This window comes from Toxotes jaculatrix, chromosome 11 (assembly GCF_017976425.1).
Source record: "Toxotes jaculatrix isolate fToxJac2 chromosome 11, fToxJac2.pri, whole genome shotgun sequence".
Classification (NCBI taxonomy): Eukaryota; Metazoa; Chordata; class Actinopteri; family Toxotidae; genus Toxotes; species Toxotes jaculatrix.
In genome coordinates this window covers 506,008-528,497 of record NC_054404.1, presented here as the reverse complement: position 1 = coordinate 528,497, position 22,490 = coordinate 506,008, and the positions used below count along the sequence as shown (strand labels likewise).

Here is a 22,490-nt window from a genome sequence, read left to right as displayed (position 1 = left end):
AAAACAAAGGGCACGTGTGTCAGTGAATGGGAGATTAGTGTCAGATTAGCTCAGTGTAAAGTCAGCATGTTGTTATCCTGGTGCTGAGCTGGTAAAACTGAATTTACCAGCACAATGAAGTTTTAATTTCTTCATTTTAACTTCTTCTTATTTATTTCAAGTTTCTAAAAACAAACAAAAAGAGTAAATGAACAGTGAACGTGTGTGTAATGAAACTGTTAAAGTCATTCTTGTGGAAATCAACAGCTGCTCCTAAACTCAACACAACTCAACTGAAGCCGATCTGTCTGTATTTTATCTTTAACAGGTTTGGGAAATTATCTGCAGGTTTTAGACTAAAGATAATCCGTCTGTGGCCAAAATATCTAAAGTCAAACAAAGTGAATTAAATTTAGTCTAAATGTAATATTGATCAGAACAGCACCGTTCAAAGCGCATTACCAGCTTTTATTGTGAAACGCTGACCGGAAGTCGCTCCCCGGGTATAAACAGTGCTCCTGGCGGCGGGTGTCAGTGATTCGGTAAGTCGGTGCCAGCCTGCGCCGTTACTCTCGGTACGTGTCGGTGATTTAACGGCGGGCCGTCCGGAGCTGCGGGGACACGTTCATGGAGGAAACGTGAAGCTTTACCGGACAGCACCGGAGGGGGGAGGAGGCGGAGGAGAACTTTTCCCGCGGTAAGAACAAACATACAATTAACGTAACTAACATTTACCGTGAACTTGTGGCAGTTACCGGACGGGCTGACATGTCCGGTAGGAGCAGCGCGGGTCTCTCTCAGCGTTTGTTCGCTCACTCTCGTGAGTTGTGGTCGGTTTGTGTGTCGGTGGAGCCGCGAGCCTTTTGTCCGTGCGGCTTCGTTCCCATGGTGAAGCTTCATCAGCTCGCGAGACTCGCCGGACAGACCCGAGAAGTTATCGGACGTTGTCGGTGTAACGTTACCGTGGACCGTTACACACAAACAGGCGCGTTCCAGGTTTGTGTTTGGTTCACTGTGAAACTGCAGCAGTTTGTGTCAGAGGTTCACGCGCACAGGTGAAAACACGACGGGACGCACAATCAGCTCAGAGGCACCAAGGGACAGCAGTGTCCTCCAACATCACGGGGACAGAAAACACCCACAAAGATACAAAGTGATGAAAAATGAGCACAAAGGGACACAAACTGCACCAGGACAGGACCAGGACAGGACAGGACCAAGACAGGACCAGGACAGGACAGGACCAGGACAGGACAGGACCAAGACAGGACCAGGACCAAGACAGGACCAGGACAGGACAGGACAGGACCAGGACAGGACAGGACCAAGACAGGACCAGGACAGGACCAAGACAGGACCAAGACAGGACCAGGACGGACCAGGACAGAACCAGGACAGGACCAAGACAGGACCAGGACAGGACCAGGACAGACCAAGACAGGACCAGGACAGGACAGGACCAAGACAGGACCAAGACAGGACCAGGACAGGACCAAGACAGGACCAGGACAGGACTAAGACAGGACCAGGACGGACCAGGACAGAACCAGGACAGGACCAAGACAGGACCAGGACAGGACCAGGACAGACCAAGACAGGACCAGGACAGGACAGGACCAAGACAGGACCAAGACAGGACCAGGACAGGACCAAGACAGGACCAGGACAGGACCAGGACAGAACAGGACCAAGACAGGACCAGGACAGGACCAGGACAGGACCAAGACAGGACCAGGACAGGACCAGGACAGACCAAGACAGGACCAGGACAGGACCAGGACAGGACGCACAGTGTACTGACTCAGGTTCAGTTCTGAGTTTTGATTCTCCGTCTTTGATCAGTGATTCCACAGGACGTGATCCGTGTCAGTAACCCAGCAGCCTGACAGGAAGCAGAAGAAGACGCGTCTGCGTCCTCATTCTACCTGATGCTGCCTCTGACACGTTTGGCTTCTTCTGTGAAATACACAGAAAGCATGTTTGAGGCAGAGGTGAGAGATGTGGCTCTTCAGGTAACACCTGTACAGGTGTATGAGCTGCAGTGACGTTGAGGTTCAGGCAGAGATCAGAGATCTGATGATGTAACTGAGACGCCGCAGGTCGGACAGATGTTCGGTCAGTACCTGTTAAACTGTACCTGTGACTTTGTCCTGTGTTGTGTTCTCCAGGTGTTGGCGCTGCAGGGTGATGCGTTGGGATGGAGGAGGTGGAGCACAGTCACTACGTCGCCCAGCTGAAGGCCGAGTTCGACAGCTGTGACACGACGGCCACCGGCTTCCTGGACAGAGAGGAGCTGACGGCGCTCTGCCGGAAGCTGCAGCTGGACGCTCACCTGCCGCTGCTGCTGGACACGCTGCTGGGAGAACGAACCTATGCCAGGGTAGGGACGCACTGTCGTCTCCACGTTACCTGACCGCTGAACGTGGTGCGGCGTTTAGCAGTTGAAGAGACAGACGTTTGCCTCAGGAGCTGGTGGAGACCAAACACTGAGCTAACAGAGAGGGACACTGGACTGAGAGTCCTCAGATGGACTCAGAGACCACTCCAGATGATGTTGATGTGTAACAGCTGGATGTGGAGATAAACAGATGTTTGATGTTATGCTCTGCTGCCCCCACATGGCCAACAGACCAAACAATGCACGTTCAGTTAAATGTGAGTAAATTTCCTGTGAATGATCTGAGTTACTCACCTGTCTTTGTCCGTCAGGTGAACTTTGAGGAGTTTAAAGAAGGCTTTGTGGCCGTCCTGTCTCGCTCCCTGGACTTCAGCACATCGGAAGACGACAGCAGCTACCTGGAGCCAGGTGAGGACCAGGGAGGGGTGGGACTAAAGAGAGCAGGGGCTGGTGGAGAGGGTTTCTCAGCCCTCAGAGTCCAGGCCTGCTCTCACACTGAGGGTGTGTGTGTGTGTGTGTGTGTGTAATGCTGCTTCAGGTGCACATCAGAGAATATCAGCTGACTGATCAGTATTGGTGGGTCTGTATTGATCAGTCTGTGTTTGAACAGGAAGATCAGCTGCTGATGAACTGATTGATCCCATCAGAAGGTCTCAGGTGTCTGCAGGCTGGTTTCCACAGAGATGCAGGGGGGGGGTTGTCTCAGTGTGAGTCCTGGTGTGTTGTGGTTGTTTGGTCAGTGTGTGAGAGGAGCTGACCTCTGACCTCTGAGCTGGTCCCAGTCTGTTTACGGTCCTGGTTCTGCTGCAGAGGATTCCTCTGTGACACATTCTGGCTCCAACCATTCATTTGCTCCTTGTTTCTGGCCCGAGTCTCCACAGTGTCCACAGTGTCCACAGTGTCCACAGTGACTCTGCAGCGTCACTGACCTACGTACAACCTGTGTGTCGCTCGGTGACTTCAGCTTCTTCTCTCCTTCTTCGTGTCTGCAGTTGTTTCAGAGGAGGTGAAGCCAAAGTTCGTGAAGGGAACGAAGCGTTACGGCCGGCGCTCTCGTCCCGACAGTAAACCCGACGCTGCGCCGACCTGTGACTCGGAGGACTCGCTGCCATCCAGAACTGAGGCCACAGACTCGTCGCCAGCCGGCGTCCGCAGGGCCAAACTGAGGCGGTCCACGTCTCTGGAGAGCGTCGAGGTGAGACAGTTTGATTACTTCCTCCCGTGTGTTTCCAGAAACCTTCTTCCTGTTCCTCTGAGTCCCCCGTGTGGACGCTGAACTCAGCGGACTCATGGACTCCCCTCGCTCTGTCGAGCTGACCACGTTTAACCTGTGATTGTTCCCACTGCTGTGCCCTCTGACCTTTGACCTTACTGTTACTGCTGGCTGTGATAAAGGAGTTAGGGCTCTGAGACATGATGATAATGTGCATGAAACAGGAGGCTCCAGTTGTGTGTTTATAGACTCTCTCACACGCACACACACACACACACACACACACACACACACACACACACACACACACTCAGTATGAAAGAAGCTCATTGTGTGTTTTCGTGCTGGCTCGGTGAGGTTCGGCTCAAATATCCAGACGTGCTGCTGATTCTGCTGAAGTTTCTGCAGCTGAGGCGGTGAATACCTGAGGGGGGAGGACGAGGGAGGGAGGGAGGAGTCGGCGGGGGCGGTGGAGGTTTTTCAGGAAGTGGGATTGTGAGGAATGTGGCTGCTGGCAGACGCTCCGTGCTGGTTTGGCTGCAGATCAGAGATGCATCGCTCTGCTTCTGTGGGACAGTTTTCACTTTTGTTTTTGAGGAAAAGAAAGTTCTCCGCTTGTTTCTGAGCAGATTTAACAAAGGTCAGGATCAGCTGCTGGTCTCATCCTGCCCGAACACACACGCCGCTTCACTTCTGACCCCGCCTCCTCCTCGTCCCGATGACGAGCCGGCGTTTCACTGATGTCTGTGCTGCGTCGCGTCTGCGTCTGTGCTGTCTGCATCATGCTTACATGGCATTAATGAGCGAAGGGCCTGATTCGACTCCTCCTGTGTGTCTGTGATTATTCGCTTTCATTCTTCTGAGCCTGGTCAGGAAACACATTATTATTTATATTAGTATTATTATTAGACATTATTTCACAGTCTGCAGAAAATTGTTGGAATTTGAAAAATTGCAAATATTGATTAAAAAGGCCGTAAACTCCTGACTCAGCAGACTGAAGGCTGACTCAGCGTGTCTGAGTACACAGGCTGTAACAGAGTAGAGTCAGAGTAGAGTCAGAGTAGAGACAGTAGAGTGCTGCTGTTACATCACACTGACTCCAGCTCAGTCTCTGAGCCTCTTTATGTAACTCAGCTCAGCTCCCTCTCTCTCACTGTGGATTTCACTCAGCTCCAGCTGCTGAAAAATCTCAGACACCCCACACTGAGTTTGGACAGTTACATAAAGGCTTTAGAGACAGAGAGACAGACACAGTCTATGATTCGTACTTCAGTGGTTATTCTGAAGGATGTCTGTCTCTGTCTCTCTGTCTGGGGGGGCTGTAGCTCGGTGTGTGTCCTCCACGTCTTCAAATGTCCGTACAAAGTGAATCCTGAATAAATGTCTTTGGATGGAAGCTTCTGCTTCAGGGCTGGAGACGGAGCAGTGACCCTCTCCGTGTCCCAGAGGACACTCTGAGCCTCTGTGAACAAACACCAGCGTTAAATATTGAACAGAATTGTGTAACTGGTTTCACCAACGTCGATCCGGACAAAGACGGCGTCTCTGCTCAGTATGAGACACTGTCCACAGGTATCATCCGTCCACCTTTAAACACATCTGCATCAACACTGAACGTCCAGTGGATGAAGGCAGGGCTGGGGACAGACGTGCTGCTGAGGACCTGTCCATGCTGTCCCTCTGTGGGACAGTGGCTGGATTCTGCTCTGCTCACAGTAGATTCCCTGAATCCTGGAGCTGTCACGAGGATGAGATCTCACAGCTGACCCTGAGACCTGGTTCTGAATCAGACAGACGGAGGGACAGGGACAGGAGTCTGTCCTTTACACCATGAGGACACTGAGGACTCTGAAGCTCTCTCTGCTTAACGAGCAGGATTTTAGAGAAATGTTGGATTATTTTGGTGGATGTGAAAAAGGTTATTGATGCAGACAGAAGTCTGTGTGTGTGTGTGTGTGTGTGTGTCTGTGTGTGTGTGTGTGTGTGTGTCTGTGTGTGTGTGTGTGTGTGTGTGTCTGTGTGTGTGTGTGTGTGTGTCTGCGTGTGTGTGTGAGACAGATGCAGGCTAACTGTGCTGTAACTCTGTAATAACACTGACAGGTTAATAATTCATCTGCTGCAGATTTAACTCCTTTTCTTACATCACCGACCACACACAGCGACTACACAACAACTACACAACAACTACACAGCGACTACACAGCGACTACACAGCCTGCGTGTGACACAGTGCAGTGTGGCAGAGTCGTCAGCAGGAGGCGCTGATCTGCTCGTCTGCAGTCAGACAGGACGAAGCAGCGTTTACAGGCCACTGCTCCTCATTACACCAGTGTTTTAACTGACTGATGTGATGAAGTGATGAAGTGAAGTGATGATGTGATGATGTGATGAAGAGCTCTGTCAGCATCAGTCATGGGTTAGGGACGGGCACAGAACCAGAACCAGTTTATGACTGGAGCTGGTTTATATATAAAGATAAAACAAACTTTAACTTTAACTGGATCATTTTATTGATTCATCAATTGATCGATCGATTGATCGGTTGATCGATTGATTGGTTGGTTGGTTGATCGATTGATTGGTTATTGTTTAACCGAGTTGAGTTTGGTGTGAAACGTTTCTCTGGTGTGAAGGGAAACGTCTCAGGTTCACTTTCCCACAAACGTCCTGGGGAGGGAGGGTTTACACGCTAAGCTCTTTAGCGTGACAACTGGGGTCCATACACTAAACACACTCACACACAGAGACACACACAGAGACACACACAGAGACACACACACACGCACAATATGTTCAGTCTAGCAGAAGTAACAACCGCTCAGGAATTCCTTCTGATCACTGTTTGGTCTGTTGGCATTACTGCACACACACACACACACACACACACACACACACACACACACACACACACACACACACACACACACACACACACACATCCATACTTTTCTCCCAGCATCCTCTTGTCACACTCTTTCATAACACTCTGCTGTTAGTTCAAACTGGTTTCACGGGCTGGTTAACACAGAAACACACACACAGTGATAACAAAGTGTGTCTGACCGCCATGTTTTCTCTGCAGAGCCTGAAGTCTGATGAGGAGGCAGGAAGTCAGAAGGAGAACAGCCATCCAGACTTTCAGTGTAAAGGTACTTCCTGCTTCACTGTGACCATCAGCGGCTTGGCTCCGCCCCTCTTCACTGCAGGAACCTGGAACTTGTTTACATACGTGTGGATCACAGACTGTGACTTTGCTGAAGTCTTCCTCTGTGTCTCTGAGAGTCAGTCTGTCTGTGTGGAGTTAAACATGAAGCTGCAGCTGATGAGCTCAGCACCACTGAAGCTCGCTAATTAGCAGAACATTAGCCACATTAGCTTGAAAAGCCTGTGAACTGGACACATTAAAGAAATGAGAGCTAACATGTTGGTCAGTGAGCTTTGGAGCTGCTGGTAGTTTAGGTTAGATTTAGGTTCCTGTAGACGGAGCCAGGCTAGCTGTTTCCCCCTTTCTCCAGTCTTTATGCTAAGCTAAGCTAACCTGCCTCTTCATATTCACGGTACAGTGGCGTCAGTCTGAACGTCTCACTCTCAGAGACAAAGACAAAAAGAGGATTTAAACCTGTCAGGTCTCTGCAGTCTGGTGTTTGTGCTCTGCAGCTGCTCTGCAGGAGGAGGTGGAGCAGGGGACCGGAGGAGGGGACCATGTCCTGACAGCACCTGGTCACCTGGGCCTGCAGCAGCTCAACGCAGAGGTGAGACCCCTCCCACCACCTGCAGGACACACACACACACACAAACCCGGATCATTAGGGACGGCTTGGCTGAATCCAAACATGCATCCTCCTGACCTTTGGACCGAGTCCTTGTGAACTGTGTCGTACGTACAGCGACGAGATCGCCGTCATTGATTGGATGAAATTCACTGTGAGACGAGACTTAAAGGCCACAGCTGTTTCAGCCTGTCCATGTTCTGTCTGTGCAACATGAAACCGTACGACATCCATACGCTCAAAGAACCAAAAAGACAAAAAGCAAACGTTAAAATATGGCGGATATCATGTTGTCACATGATTAAGTGCAGTGACGTCCACACTGCAGATAATTCTCTGAGTGAAGTCTGGTTCAGTTTGCAGCCCAGGCAGACGCAGACAGACGGTTTGGACAGACCTCAGCACTCACCGACTTCTCGGGATCGCGACCGTTCGTGTGGTGAAGTCCTGATGATTGGACTCAGCCTGACAGTATGTGTATTGTTGTTTTGACCTCTGACCTCTCACCTGCAGGAACTGGACTCGCTGCTCAGAAAGCTGGACGCCGACTTGGACGGGAGAGTCAGTATCAGGGATTTTCAGAAGCTTCTCTGTGGCTCAGTCCCCATCTCCTGCTCCACCCCCACCAGACCCACTGACCTGCAGAGGACGCCACACAGGGTCAGACACACAAACACGTGCACGCACATGCACGCACACACACATAAAATTCACATTTGTCACGTTGATCAAATAAATCAGTGGTTTTAAAAGTGGTTTTCTCTGTAAGTTGAACAACATCCAGTACAGCTGCAGACGTCTCATCACACCTGGAGACATGTGGAATTCAAACCTCTGGATCCACACACACAGGTGGAACAGTATGAGACAGACACAACAAGGACCATACACAGAGGAAGGCTGTGGGACGTCAGACAGAGGAGGCTGATTTCTTACAGTGAAGAAAAGAAAATGTCCCCCAGGTTCAGACAGAGCAGGGACAGGAGACACGTCAGTGATTGTTACTGGGACGTGTTGGTTGAGCCTCACAGAGACAGAGTGTTGACACCTGTTACACACAGGAAACAACAGTCAGACAAAATGCAGCGTCACCTTTCCGCCTACAAGCAGAGCTCCAATCAGAAAGCTTGGCTGCAGCTGAGAGCCACCAGCCCAATCAGGTGTGCAGGGTCAGACAGGTGCTGCAGGTGAACTGCTAACTGTTGAGACAGACAGGTAGAAATCGTCATGTACTGCACGTCGGGCCTGATGGCAGGCTGTGGTCTGCTGACGTGGGTGAGGACAGACAGGACGAGGGCCCAGGCTGGGACATACTGCTACACACAGGTGAACAGAAATACGTCCACATGTTTTAAACCATCACTCTGCGGCTTCTGAACTGGTGGGTCTGGTTTGTCGCAGGCCTGCTGACTCTGAAGGAAAGTAGGCTAATCCAGATTAGAGGTTCCAGCATCACAGCCCAGCAGCAGGTGTTTGTTAGCACCCAGTGACTGTGCTCAGTGGAGGGTTAGGCTGTTTCTGAGTGTTCCTGCAGTAACACTCAGCCCAGCTCCACACACACACCTTCACCTCCCAGGTCTGACTCTGGTTTCTGGTCGTCCATGCAGTCTCAGTCAGTGTTAGAGGAGCGCTTGGCTCGCTCCACCTCGCCCTCCCTGCTGACGGCCACGGTGGGTCAGAGAGTCCTCAGCCGGCTGGACGACGGATCAGGATGCACCGGCCCCGAGCGGGTCATCGCCCTGTGGACCGAGGAGGGCATCAGGAACAGCCGGGACATCCTGCAGGTCAGTGTGGCCCACAGCCGGGTCGTTAATGTGGTGGACAGCAGGTGGTTTGACTTCAGTAGTGTCACCACTGCAGATCTGAGCAGAGACGTCACTCGCTTCTTTTCTGTTTCTCTCAGTAACAAAAGTCAATCTGCTCTCGTCCTCTGTGACCTTCTCCTGGTGCGTGTGTGGTTTATATGATGAGCCACACTCTGTCTTTATCTCCCACCCAGTCTTTAGCCAAACCACCTCATCAGGGCTGTGGCTTTCTGCTCTGAGCGTCAGGGGTTTCCCAGACAGAGCTCCTCCTCATTCCTCTGATTCTGGAGACGGAACAGAACCTCACATTTCATCTCGCTGCCACATTCCTGAGAGAACCAGCCCAGATCTGCTTCACAGGGCGGAGTATTCAGTCCAAAGCCTCCCCACTGTCTGGCATGTCTGTGGGCTCAGAGATTCAGAGGCAGGACGAGGGGAAGGTTTCAGGACACAGAGGACACAGACCTGCACCACCTCCATGTTTCCACTTTTTAATGAAATTTACTGTGGAAACATGAAGATTCAATGATTCCTAAAGTCTGAAACACTGAGACATAAAGAGAGTCTCTGTGGTGGACGATGGGCCTTCATCACTGAATCATGTACAGTGATTAGAATAATCACTGGAGAGGAATTTGTCTCTGCTGTGGAGACGATCTTGTCCTTACAGTCTGCTGCTTGTCTTCGACTGAAGTCAACACTGATCAGAGCGTGATCAGCTGTGTTCACCAACATGCCATCGACAGGCCGTCAACATGCTAACCTTTAACAGATAACATTTAGCACATTCATCTGTTAACATGAGTTACAGTGGTGACGTGTTGGTGTTCAGCCGACCTACAGAGCACTGACAGGAGCAGTGACAGAAGCACTGACAGAAGCACTGACAGGAGCAGTGACAGAAGCACTGACAGAAGCACTGACAGGAGCAGTGACAGGAGCACTGACAGGAGCACTGACAGGAGCACTGACAGGAGCACTGACAGGAGCACTGACAGAAGCACTGACAGGAGCACTGACAGGAGCACTGACAGAAGCACTGACAGGAGCACTGACAGGAGCACTGACAGGAGCACTGACAGAAGCACTGACGCTCCTGATCAATCTCTCTGTAGGTTGTTCAGGTGAATGTCTCTAACAAGCAGCTCAGTAAAAACACATGACAACACAGGAATTAGAAATTAAGGCCTGTCTCTGCTTTTTGGTTGTTGTCTCGTTAGACTCTGGACTTCCCTCTGGAGGAGCGTCTCAGCCTGGCGGACCTGACTCTGGCTCTGGACAACGAGCTGCTGGTCAGCGGGAACGGCATCCACCAGGCGGCGCTCATCTCCTACAAGAACGAGATCCAACACCTGCAGTAGGTTTACAGGTTTAGGTTTTAAAGAACTGGTTTTAGAAAATCCTCCATCAGTTCGCACCTTTACATACACACTGTACATTTACTCTGTTCATGTCCTGTGCTGTAATTCTAACGAGAAGAGCTCCCCCTGCTGGAGGGGAGCAGTGCCTGCAGTAAGGTGAAAGCTTCAGGATTCATCTGGTCTGACAGCATGTTAGCACCAGGACTAATGCTGCCTGACCTGAGCAGGTTCCCCTGCCTCTGCGTGTGCGTGTGTGTGTGTGTGTGTGCAGGGTGGTGGCTGATCAGGCCTGCAGGGAGCGGGACAAGGTGAAAGCTGACCTGGATCTGGCCGATCAGAGGAACCTGCAGCTGGTCAGAGAGGTGGACGACCGCCACGCCAGCATGGAGACGCTCAACCAGAGCCGGATCAGGTCAGACCTCCAGGTTCAGGCCGGGCAGCTGCTGCTGAGACAGGAAGCTGCAGACACGTGTCAACGTGGCTTTAAATAAGTTTGTCTCTGAGCATGATCCATGAACGTGTGTGTGTGTGTGTCACACTGCTCAGCCTGCTCTGACACAGCTAACGTTAGCTTCACAGGCTGCTCTGTCACGTCACGTCAAACAGATGTGTCTCAGGTGCTGTGTTTACGGTGACATGATAAATACCTGCGAGGTGTACGGCTGAGCCGCTGACCAGCCGCTCTGCGATTGGCAGGGACCTGGAGCAGGACTTCCGTGATAGGCTGACGGCTCTGCGCGGTCAGTCGGAGCAGGAGAGCGAGGCTCTGCTCCAGCAGGTGGAGAGGGAGCGCGGCGCCATGCAGGAGGAGGTGCAGCTGCTCAGAGCGCAGGAGGCGGAGCTGCAGGAGGAGCTCTGCTGCACCACGCAGGTCTGAGAAGCCTTCACATCACGTGTTCATGTCCCGTCCACTGCACAGCAGGAACACACGTGTTAAAGTGCTGAAGTGCGTGTGGGTCTGTGTTGTGTGTTCAGGAGAACAGGCGTCTGGAGGAGGAGCTGAGTGCTGTGAAGCTGAAGCTGACTGAAGCAGAGAGCTCAGTGAGCAAGCTGCAGAGAGACGTGGACCAGCTGCTGCACGACAAGGTAACACAACAGCAACACAACAACAAGACAACAGCAACACAACAACACAACAACAAGGTAACACAACAGCAACACAACAACAAGACAACAGCAACACAACAACACAACAGCAACACAACAACAAGACAACAACAACACAACAACAAGGTAACACAACAACAACACAACAACAAGACAACAAGGTAACACAACAGCAACACAACAACAAGACAACAAGGTAACACAACATCAACATGATCATTGTTGTGCAGGTCAGAGCTGGTGTGTGTCTGGTTTCACCTGGATAAAGTGGAACAGGTTCTCAGCAGGTTCTAATGTTCTCCTCACGTCTGGCTGAAAGCAGATTTTCAAAATAAGAGTTCCTTTAAGGGGCTTCCTGTTCTTAAAGAAATGAACGTGTCAGCGTGACATTTCTCCTGTGCTCAGAGCATGATGATGATGATGATTTTCCCATCATGCTCTGAGCACAGGAGCATGATGGGAAATTAGCATCATAACACTGTCATTTAATTTTTCATAAATACAACGTCCTGTAAACCAGTCAGAACCAGTCTGTTTCTTACACACACACGCACACACACACTCAGTGGTGTAAGGTAACTCGTCTCCTTGAAGCTAATAAATTATTAATGAAAGTTTCTTCTGTGACTTCATTTCATTCTTCGTCTCCAAACGCTGAACATGACTTTTTATTTTTCACTGTAACTTTTAACAGAAGCTTTCAGTGATTGATTGATTGATTGATTAGTATCTTGATTGACAGCCTCTTTGGACCAATGAGGTGTGTTGGTTTGTTTGATTGACAGTTCGGCAGCTGGGACCCGGCTGGTGCTGGTCTGAGTCACGAGGAGCGATTCTCAGAAATCATCAAAGAGTATGAACTGCAGTGCAGGGTAAGAGTGTGTGTGTGTGTGTGAGACGGTTTTACACCTGCACCTGTTTGTCAAACACAGGACTCTCAGACCCTCAGGGACGTGTCCAGCCCCGGGACTCTCAGACCCTCAGGGACGTGTCCAGCCCCGGGACTCTCAGACCCTCAGGGACGTGTCCAGCCCCGGGACTCTCAGACCCTCGGACTCTGAGTGTGAAATGATAGTTTTCCACTGTCTAACTTGTTTCCATGTGTTTAAAGTGAAGCAGCACAAACATACAGATGCTGAGCAGCTGTGACTGAGGCTCTAATGTCTGTGTGTGTGTTTGTGCACCTGAACGCCTCGTGTTGGCTCAGCAGAAAACCAAGGTGAGACCACATGTATCATTCAGCTGATACCTGTAGGTGTTACCTGTAGGTGTTGTTGCCGTGGTGACGCTGAGCTGTGAGATGATCACCTGACATTTTCAGAAGCTCCTTCTTCTTCTTCTGTCTCTGAAACCTTCATTGTTCTGGGTGCAGTTCTGTTTCTGTGCGAACTGATAAAAACCAAATCACAGACATTGGAAGCTGTAACTGCATGTCACCGAGACCTCGCTGTCGTCTCTCCGTCCTCCGTCCTCTGAACCTGACTCTGCCTGTTTCTGGCTGCGTGGACGTCTTCTCTCCATCACAGCTCTGTTCTCCAGACGCTGAGTGAGCTCTGCAGCTTCTCAGCCAACAAACGCCGTTAGAGGACGAGTGGAGTTGTTTACAACTAAGAATCAAGAGCTCTGCAGTGGTGACGGACATTTCTGACAGCCAATCAGAGTGGCTGCTTCCTGCTGAACTGGTTACTGTGGGAAACAGCAGGTTTGGAGTGTGTTGGTGTGTGTTTCTGTGTGCAGCTGGCAGTGTGTGTGTAAACGCTGAAAATCCTTGTGTGTGTGTGTGTGTGTGTTCAGGAACTGCGGGACAGAAACGATGAGCTGAGCTCAGAGCTGGAGCTGCTGAAGAGTCAGAGGAGCGACAGGAAGTCCAGAACATCTGCAGGAGACGCCGCCGCGCTGAGCTGGACCGAACAGCGCTCAGTCACCGGGGAGTCTGACTCTGGTAACACACACACACACACACACAGCTCAAGAATGGTGGGTTCAGCTGTTCTCTCAGCAGAAACTGGTTCAGTACCTGCAGAGCAGGTCTAACCTGTCCAGGTGGACATGGACACGCCCACACACACACACTCTTACCTCCTCCTGAGTCTGTGGGTTTGTGTGTGTTGTTCCTTGTTCTGTTGTCGCCTTGTTGGTTTTACAGTGTGTTACAGTGTTGCTCTGTTTGTGTTTGTCCAGACGACTCAGACATGAAGCGCAGCTCGTCTCCTGTGATGAAGAAGAAACTGCAGCCGCCTGATAAAACTGGTGAGAAACACACACACAAATCAAGACACAACAAATGGAACAATCGGTTCTCAGACTAATGTCCCATAAAGGCAGTTTAAAGGTTGTGAGACTGTACTGCCCCCCCCCACAGCCCTGTGCTCACTGGACAGTGTCTCTGGTCCTGTCTCTGGTCCTGCTGTCAGCATTCAGACTGAACTGGCTCTGGAGCAGGTGAAGCAGAAACACAACCAGGAGCTGCAGCAGCTGCACATCCAGCTGGAGACGCAGGTAACGTCACAGCTTCACTGTCATTCACACTGAGTTCCAGCACAACAGTTTATCATGTGACCAGGTGTCACAGAGACCTGGAAAAGGAAAGGAGGTGGAGAAAAATGACACAGCTGCCTCTTCCTCAGGTGAACTACTATGAGCGCAGTCTGGAGCTGATGAGGCAGAGCATGGAGGTGGAGCGCAAAGACATCTCTCAGGCCTTCAAGGTAAAGCTCTGGAGTCAGTCCTCCATCGCAGCTCCTTTAATTCTTATCGCAGCATTAATGTAAAACATAAAGTGGTCATGAAGCAGTATCATGGACCGTCAGTCACACTTTGACCCGTCTGCCAGCTGGAGATCAGTGAGCTGGAGGAGCAGAAGGCTCAGGCGGAGCAGCAGGTCAGGCAGCTGAAGGAGGCTCTGGACAAGCTCCAGACTCAGATCCAACATGGAGGAGGAGGAGGAGGAGGAGGAGGAGGAGGGGGGGGGTGGAGCAGCGAGCAGGAGCGCAGGTGAGGAAGATGAAACTGCAGAGATTTCAGTTTCCTCAAATAAAAAAGGCCTGACTCATGTGAGGGGTCAAAGTGTTTGATTTCCACTGAATCACTGAGTCACAGCTTCATCCTCAGCTCCACCTGCAGGGTGACGTAACGTTTGTAGCTTCTGAACCAGAGACTTTCACCTTCTCTTTTCCCAGGGTGCAGCGGGAGCGGGCGGAGCTGGAGCAGAACTTTGCCAGAGAGATCAGTAACCTGGTCCAGAGGCTGAGCGCCGAGAAGGAGCAGCTGGAGGCCGAGCTGAAGCTGAAGATGGACCAGGAGGTGATGCTGGTCAGGTAGGTCAGCAGGACTCCAGTCACTGTCAGCTCGCCGTGTACCCAGCATGCTCAGCGACGAGCTCTTAGTCAGAGACGTGTCTTTCAACAGCAGCATCAATATTTAGTTGTTAATCTGAGACGACGTGTGTAAAGGCCGGACACACGTGAGTCCATGAATTCTTCTTTTACATGATGAAATTCTCTCTTTGGTCTGAACTTTAAAGGAAAGTTTAAATATCACGAACCATTTAACTGGTAGCTAATAAAGTTTTAATAAAGTGTGTTCACTTCTTCACCTGAGGAAGAAGGTGGATGTTTCTCCACCTGTGGCTGAACCTTTGCTCTCCACACTGATGTTTATCATCAGACACGACTGGAGCAGCTTTACATCCTGATGTATGATAAACCATATGTACGAAACATCGTGAGGTGCAGGGTCAGGGTTCAGTAGTTCCTCAGGTCGGAGCTGCTGCTTACACCTGAACACTGTGTGAGCAGGGAGGAGTCCGAGCAGCAGCTCTGTCAGATGAAGCTGCAGCACGCCGAGGGTCAGCGCCGCCTCCTCCACCGGCTCCACCTGGAGCGCCAGCGGCTGCAGGAGCAGAGACGATTCTGGGAGAGCCGGCTCGTCCAATCAGAGCAGGAGAAGCTGCGGCGTGAGGAGCGAGCCGGGGAGGAGCAGGCCAGGATCTGCAGCCAGCTCTCCTCAGAGAAGAAGAGGATGGAGGAGCAGCACGAGGAGGTGGTCCGTCAGCTGACGGAGCAGATCTCCAGCTTACAGGAGGTCATACGGAGCTCCAGCCTGCAGATCAGCCAATCAGAGGCCAGTTTAGAGGAGCTCAGGGAGCGTTGTGGTCAGTTAGACGACGATCTGAACGCTTCTCACGGGCGGTGCTCAGAGCTGGAGGCCCGGCTGGAGGAGGCCTGCACTCAGCTGGAGGAGAGCATCACTGTCCTGGAGTCTAATGAGGTTTTGAGTAAACGCCTCGCCTCAGAGAAGAGCTCGGTGGAGGAGGAGCTGCAGCTGGTGACGGCCAGAGAGGAGCGTCTCCTGGTTCAGGTTTCCCAGCTCAGAGAGCAGCTGGGAAACCTCCAGGCTGCGTCCGACAGCATCGTGCAGGACCGGGAGCTGGTGGCTGAGAACTGCAGCCGCCTCTCCGAGACCTTCGTCCAGCAGCAGGCTCAGCTCAGAGCCAGAGACCAGACTGTCACCGCCCTGAGGTCTGAGCTGGAGAACCTGCAGGAGGCCATGAGGACCAAAGCTGAATGTGTCTCCAAACTGACGGCTGAGCTCGACCTGTTAAAGACGGACCGCGCGAGGCTGATCCAAGATCTGAAGGACCAGGCGATGGCTGTGGACAACCTCCAGATGGAGCTGGATGGAGTCTCAGAGGAGTTAGACAGAAGGAGGAGGACAGAAGAGAGTCTGCAGGAGACTCTGAAGCAGGAGCAGACCAGGACCTCACAGCTCCAGCTCAGTCTGGATGAGGAGAAGGACGAGGTCTGCCGTCTGAGCCAGGAGAACAGGAGCTACGCCCGGCTGGCAGACCAGCTCTCCACCCAGATCGTGGAGATGGAAGAAGAGATCTCCACACTCAGAGACCACCTCAGAGACCTTAGCTCCCAGCTCAATGAGACCGCAGACCTGGTCCTGGACCTTAGGAGGCAGCTCAACTCAAAAACTGGCGAAGTGGATCGGCTTCGGGCCGAGGTGGCAGACAGCGCCGATCTCTTACGGCAAGCCAAGTCCTCCTCTGAGAAGCACTCCAGCGCCGTTCAGCAGATGACCGCTGAACTGGAAGCCAAGGGCGGTGACCTGGACCGGGCCAGAGAGCAGGTCCTCCAGCTGCAGCAGGCCCTGCAGGACTCCTGGGACCAGCTGAGGACGGCGGAGGAGGACTTTGAACGGGAGAAGAAGAGGATGACGCAGCAGCTGATGGAGCTGGAGAAGCTGGTCCTGGCTCTGGAGGAGGTGATGGACACAGCCAGTCCACACAGGTTTGTGGAGCATGAGACCGACTCTGAGATCCAAACCCGGTCTGAATGATGACTAACCTCCGTCTGTTGCTAATCTCATCTGACCCAGTCTCTGTTCCACAGGTGGAAGCTGAATGAAATGCTGATCCCTGTAATACCCACAATGCACTGCTGCAGGCTGCATCTGTCTGGAATGCTTTAACTCTTCACCTCATCTCTAACCGAATGACAAACATGTAAACGCATGACAGACTCCGTGTGAATAACTCTGTGTCATCACCGTCATCCTGTGGTTTTCTGTTCTCTTTGATTTTCAGATGAAATGATTTCAGTTCTGTTTTTGATGAAATGATGAAAAATAGAAACAGTAGAACTGTACGGCCTCGGTTTGCTTCAGATAAACAGACGAGAAATCGCTCTGAGAAGAACATGCAGGTTTGTTTCATCACTGGATGAAGCTGAAGCGCTAATTTAATCTTTAAAGAAAGTAAAAGTCGTCACAGTGAGAGTGATGAAGGCAGCGAAGGTGAGAGGAGCTCGCTCCACCAGGAAGACGTCTCTGCGGCTGAAGCTGTTTGTTTGAAGCAAACCGAGGCCGTCAGCCGCCTGATCGTCAGATCCATCAGGTTCCGCTCTCCTGCCTGATCCTCCGGACGTCTGTCTGAGGCACAGTGAGTCTGATCTGTGCTGTGCTGTCGGCCGCAGGACTCAGCTGGACGGGGTTCGATCAGAGGACGCAGCTCTGCAGGACAGGCTCAGCGTCCTGCAGCAGGAAGTCCAGAGCCTGGAGGACGACGTCGCCAAGAAGAGGTGAGAACACACACACACACACACACACACACGGGACCAGCTCTCTGAGGTCCTCTGGTTTGGCTGAGCCTGGCGCAGACCGTCCTGGATCACCTGAGTCATGGAGCTGGTTTTCAGCTCGATCTGTTAACTCAGACTTTACTGATGCAGCTGCGAGTGAGTTCACATGAAAGAGGAGAATGTGAGAACATACGTGTGAGAGTAAGACGAGCAAACTCCACCTCACATGGAGATTCAGTCATGTGACCTCTGCTGTTTCTCCTGTCAGGAGGAAACTGGAGGAGATGGAGAGAGAGCACGAGAGGAGCCGAGAAGAAGAGGAGAGGCTGCACAAAGAGGTGAGGAGTCCGAATCAGGCATCTGGGAATTTGCTTTGGTGATTTGGTGCAAACAGAGAAAGTAACTTCAGTAAGAGTCATGTGATATAAAAATAGAATATCAATAAAATAAGATAAAGTAAAAATATGAGATAAAGAAAGATAAAGCTGGGACCAGTCTTATTAACGAGACGTCTGAAGGCAGCTCTGTCCTTAGCAACACAGTAAAGCCTGAGGAGTGTGTGAGCTGAGTGTGTGTTCACCGAGCTGCTGCTTCTCCTCCGTGTGTCTGCAGAACTCCAGGTATCGAGAGGAGGTTCTGGATCTGAGCAGCAGGAACCTGCAGCTCAGCAACAACAACGCCGAGCTGAGCGCCCGCCTCCGCGGAGAGCAGGAGTCGGTCCGGATGCTGCAGGAGCGCCTGGCGACCGTCTCCAAGGAGAAGGAGGAGGAGGGAGCTACGGTGTGTGGTTCTGTTCACATTGTTCAGAAACAAAAGGCAAAAACACAGTTTGTGTTTGTGCAGAGACGAGGTTTGGTTACAACGAAAAGATTCGATCCTTCCATCCAAACGTGTGGAGACTGAGCACGGCTTCCTGTCTGCAGGAGAAATCAAATCCAAATGTTACGTGTTCACCTGTTTTAAAGCTGAATGCATGAATCAGATTAAAGAGACAACACAGTGATTTAAAATTCAGCACAGGTGCCCTCACCTGACCCTTCGCCCTCCTCTCTGATTGGCTGACGGTCTGTTTCAGGTGCGCCGGCTGCAGGAGGCAGCGATGCAGCAGGAGCGGGAGAAGCTGCAGCAGGCGACGGGGTGGACACAGGAGAGACAGCTGCTGGACAGAGAGCTCAGCTCCTGCAAGGACAAGGTACAGGCTCAGCTCAGACTAAGTTTATCAGCCTCAGTTGTGCTAAAGTGATTCTCAGATCATAACTAACACGTGTGTGACGCTGTGAAGGTTCACGTCACGTAAATGTCATGGAGGTTCTGATCAGGTCAGAGGTGTAAAATGTGTGTAAAGCTCGGAGGAATCAGCTGCTGTCAGAGGTGACCAGGAACCCAGCAGGTGTCTCTGCTCAGTGATCATCAGTCATGACCCTGAGTGTGACTGGAAACATGTTGACAGCTCGATGAATGAATGAATGAATGAATGATTGAATTTCTCAGCTGGGCCGTCTGTCGGAGCTGGAGGCAGAGCTCAGCGCTGTGACTCTGAAGCAGCAGTGGTTGGAGGAGGACAAGGCCAAACTGCTGAGAGACGCAGAGGACCGAAACAACAAGGTCACAACTCGGACAGAATAATCACAACAGAAGCAGAAATCCGACGACGACGGGCTGTTTCCTGATGAGTGTGATGTGGTTCCCTCAGGTGGAGAAGCTGCAGCAGTCTGTTCTCTCCCTGGAGTCGGAGGCCGAGCGGCTTCGCTCTCAGCTCCACGCCGTCAATCAGGAGAAGCTCAGCCACGCCCAGGAAGTAACTGAGCTGCACAGGAAGCTGCAGGACTCTCACAACAAGGTCAGGACTGAAAACCCCTCAGGAGAGAGCCTGAGATAAAGCAGGAGCAGGGTTTTGGAGACAGTCCAGAAGGAGCTGGACCCTCTGAACTCAGCAGAATTTCTCTCTAATGCTGGTTGTCAGGTGGAGGAGCTGGAGACCAGCGTCAGGAGGGTGATGCGGGAGAAAGAGGAGTTGTGTCAGGCCCTGGAGGAGCAGCAGGAGCAGGCCTCCGTCACTCTGCAGGAGGAGACCCACAGACTGAGAGTCCAGAACCAGGAGCTCCAGCACAAGGTACGAGACACCAACCATAAAACTGTCTTTAATGTCTGAACTGTGGTGATCCCTCCCAGGCTCACCTGTAAATACGACTGATGTGGTTTCAGCTGTCAGAGCTGCAGGTCCAGGGTCTGCAGGTCCAGGAACTGACCCAGGAGCAGCAGAACCTGAAAACCAAACTGAACAAACTGGAGACGGCGCGGACGCAGGCTGAGGACCAGGTCAGAACCACAGACCCTGATAATCAGCTCCACACAGTAAGATCCTCCTGCTGTCAGAGAGACGCCACCTTAACCCCCGTCCTCGTCCCCACAGGCTGTCCGGGCGGACGCGGCTCTCACTCTGGTGCAGGCGCAGCACGTGCGGCAGCTGCAGGAGCTGCAGGAGCGGGCAGGGGACAGCCACAGGGAGCAGGTGGAGCTGCTGCAGGCCCGGCTGGGGGAGGAGCAGAGGAGGAGTCAGCAGCTGGAGGAGACACTGAGGCTTCAGGCCCAGCAGAGCAGCTCTCAGATCAGCATCAAGCAGGTCAACACACAGGTCAACACACAGGTCAACGCACAGGTCAACGCACAGGTCAACGCACAGGTCAACGCACAGGTCAACACTGGCAGCGTTTGAACATTCTCTGTTTAAAGCACAGAAGAAGCCTTCAAATTCAGATTCCACTGCCTCAGTAGCGCCTCCCTGAGGCTGATGTTATGAAGTGCTGCCTCACGATTGGCTGATTAGATAATGAATTGGCAGGTACACAGGTGTTTCTGATGAGGTGTGTGTGTGTGTGCTGTGCTCAGGATCGGTATGAGAAGGCGATGGCCTCCTTGCAGCAGAGGATGGAGGATCTGGAGACCAAACTGAGGGGGGTCCAGATGGTTCTGCAGGAGAAAGTCCAGCAGCTCAAAGATCAGGTCAGTCTTCAAACGAGCTGTGGTCTCAGAGAAACTCCTGCTGGTCTGGGGTCTGTGTTTCCTGAGAGGAGGAATCTGCAGCTGTTACTCCAGTGAATGAATCGCTGTTATTGAAAACTCATACTTGGAAATTAAATTTCGTTGAATCCTGGTGGAACTGTCACAGAGTCAGTCACACCTTTGATGTTCAGCTGTCCACATACTTTTGGCCACCCTGCTGCGGTTTGACATGTTGTGTGTGTCGTCCGCAGCTGGCGAAGAACTCGAAGCTGAGCGCGCTGCTGAAGGATCTGTACGTGGAGAACTCTCAGCTGGTGAAAGCTCTGCAGGTCACTGAGCAGCGGCAGAAGCACGCAGAGAAGAAGAACTTCCTGTTGGAGGAGAAGGTCAACGCCCTCAACAAGCTGCTGAGAGAGATCGTCTCCGTGTCGCTCGCCACATAGCTGCGGGACCATGAACCCAGGGCCGGGGTCCCATCAGCAGCTGCTCTGAGATCAGATCACTAAAGCAGCTTCAGGGGTTAGCCTAGCTTAGCACAAAGACTGGAAGCAGAGGGGAACTGTTAGCATAGCCGCCATCAAAATAAAAGAGCTCCACCGTCCGACAACTCCAGAACAGGAAGGTCCAGACACACTGCAGGTCGTTTGGTGTGTCAGGTGACACACACACACCAGCTGTTCCTCTGTGTTCTAACACAGGTGTTCAGATATTTACCTGTTCATACCTGGTTCTCGTGAGAACATGGAGCCTCAGAAGATGAAGTATTGTCTTTCTGGGACACGCTGCAGTGGAATGTGACACAAGGCTCCACCTTCCTCATGTTATCGCAGGTGAAGACGAGGCACAGCTGGGTCTGATCCTCCTCTGTGACTCATCTGTGAAACGTCTTCACTCAAAATTAAAACTTTAAATATCATTTTTTTCCATAAATTAAAAAATTGTTTACAACAGATTTAAATCAAATTCCAACTTTACACTATCTTGTCCACACTGCACTCCAGGTGAGACACTGATGACTCAGCTCAGGTGAAGGTGGGTCACCAGCTGGTGGGCGTGGCATTTTGCTTGAGTCATCCCTGTTCTCACCTGTAACGACGTCTGTTCGACAGGTGAATGTTTGTTCTCCTCCCTGAAGCTGATTTAGAGAAACTGAACGTTTGTTTCCAGATGAAGGAAAACGAGTCTGACCCCACACACACACACACACACACTCTCTCACTCACACTCACACACACACACACACACACACACACACACACTCTCTCACTCACACACACACACACACACACACACACTCACTCACTCACTCTCTCACTCACACACACACACACACACACACACACACAAAAACACACAGTCCTGTTTGTTAAACAGGTCGGCACTACTCTGAAGTATTTCAGCGATGAGGGTATTATGTTTCTTTAATTTCTATATTTTTATTGTTATTGTCACAGTAAGACTTTTATTTTGTGAAGGTCGCGTCGGGGTCATGAAGTTCTGGTGTCCATTGTCCTGATCATGTCCTGGTTTGTGTTTCTGTCCTCAGAGTGAGACGTCCCGCTCTGCTGTTACTTTCTGCCTGTTCAGTTGCAACAAACCAAATCTCACCTGTGTGAGCCTCACCTCGTTACCCTGACACTGATGATGATGTGACATGAAAACCACATTAAATGATGTTTTTATCTCACTCTGTCCTGTTGATGTCAAACACAAAGTCTCAGAGCTCACACTGATCTGACCTGAGTGAGTCAGGATTTCATGATCC

The 22,490-nt window shown here is 51.5% G+C and overlaps 1 protein-coding gene across 1 annotated transcript; it reads left to right on the top strand.

The window, feature by feature from the left end:
* Positions 1-531: 531 nt before the first annotated feature.
* Positions 532-22,402, top strand: ninl (ninein-like). The gene is made up of 31 exons (XM_041049657.1): positions 532-676; positions 2,148-2,359; positions 2,689-2,785; positions 3,370-3,572; positions 6,676-6,742; positions 7,251-7,345; positions 7,877-8,023; positions 8,971-9,147; positions 10,389-10,525; positions 10,801-10,941; positions 11,226-11,400; positions 11,505-11,615; positions 12,422-12,508; positions 13,431-13,578; positions 13,818-13,886; positions 13,999-14,135; positions 14,264-14,344; positions 14,470-14,630; positions 14,816-14,953; positions 15,434-16,933; positions 17,618-17,722; positions 17,991-18,060; positions 18,335-18,502; positions 18,798-18,914; positions 19,214-19,327; positions 19,416-19,562; positions 19,686-19,835; positions 19,928-20,041; positions 20,136-20,345; positions 20,612-20,725; positions 20,977-22,402. The coding sequence occupies exons 2-31, from the start codon at positions 2,177-2,179 to the stop codon at positions 21,166-21,168; spliced, it is 5,355 nt and encodes a 1,784-aa protein (XP_040905591.1). The 5' UTR covers positions 532-676; positions 2,148-2,176; the 3' UTR covers positions 21,169-22,402.
* The last annotated feature ends 88 nt before the right edge of the window (positions 22,403-22,490 follow it).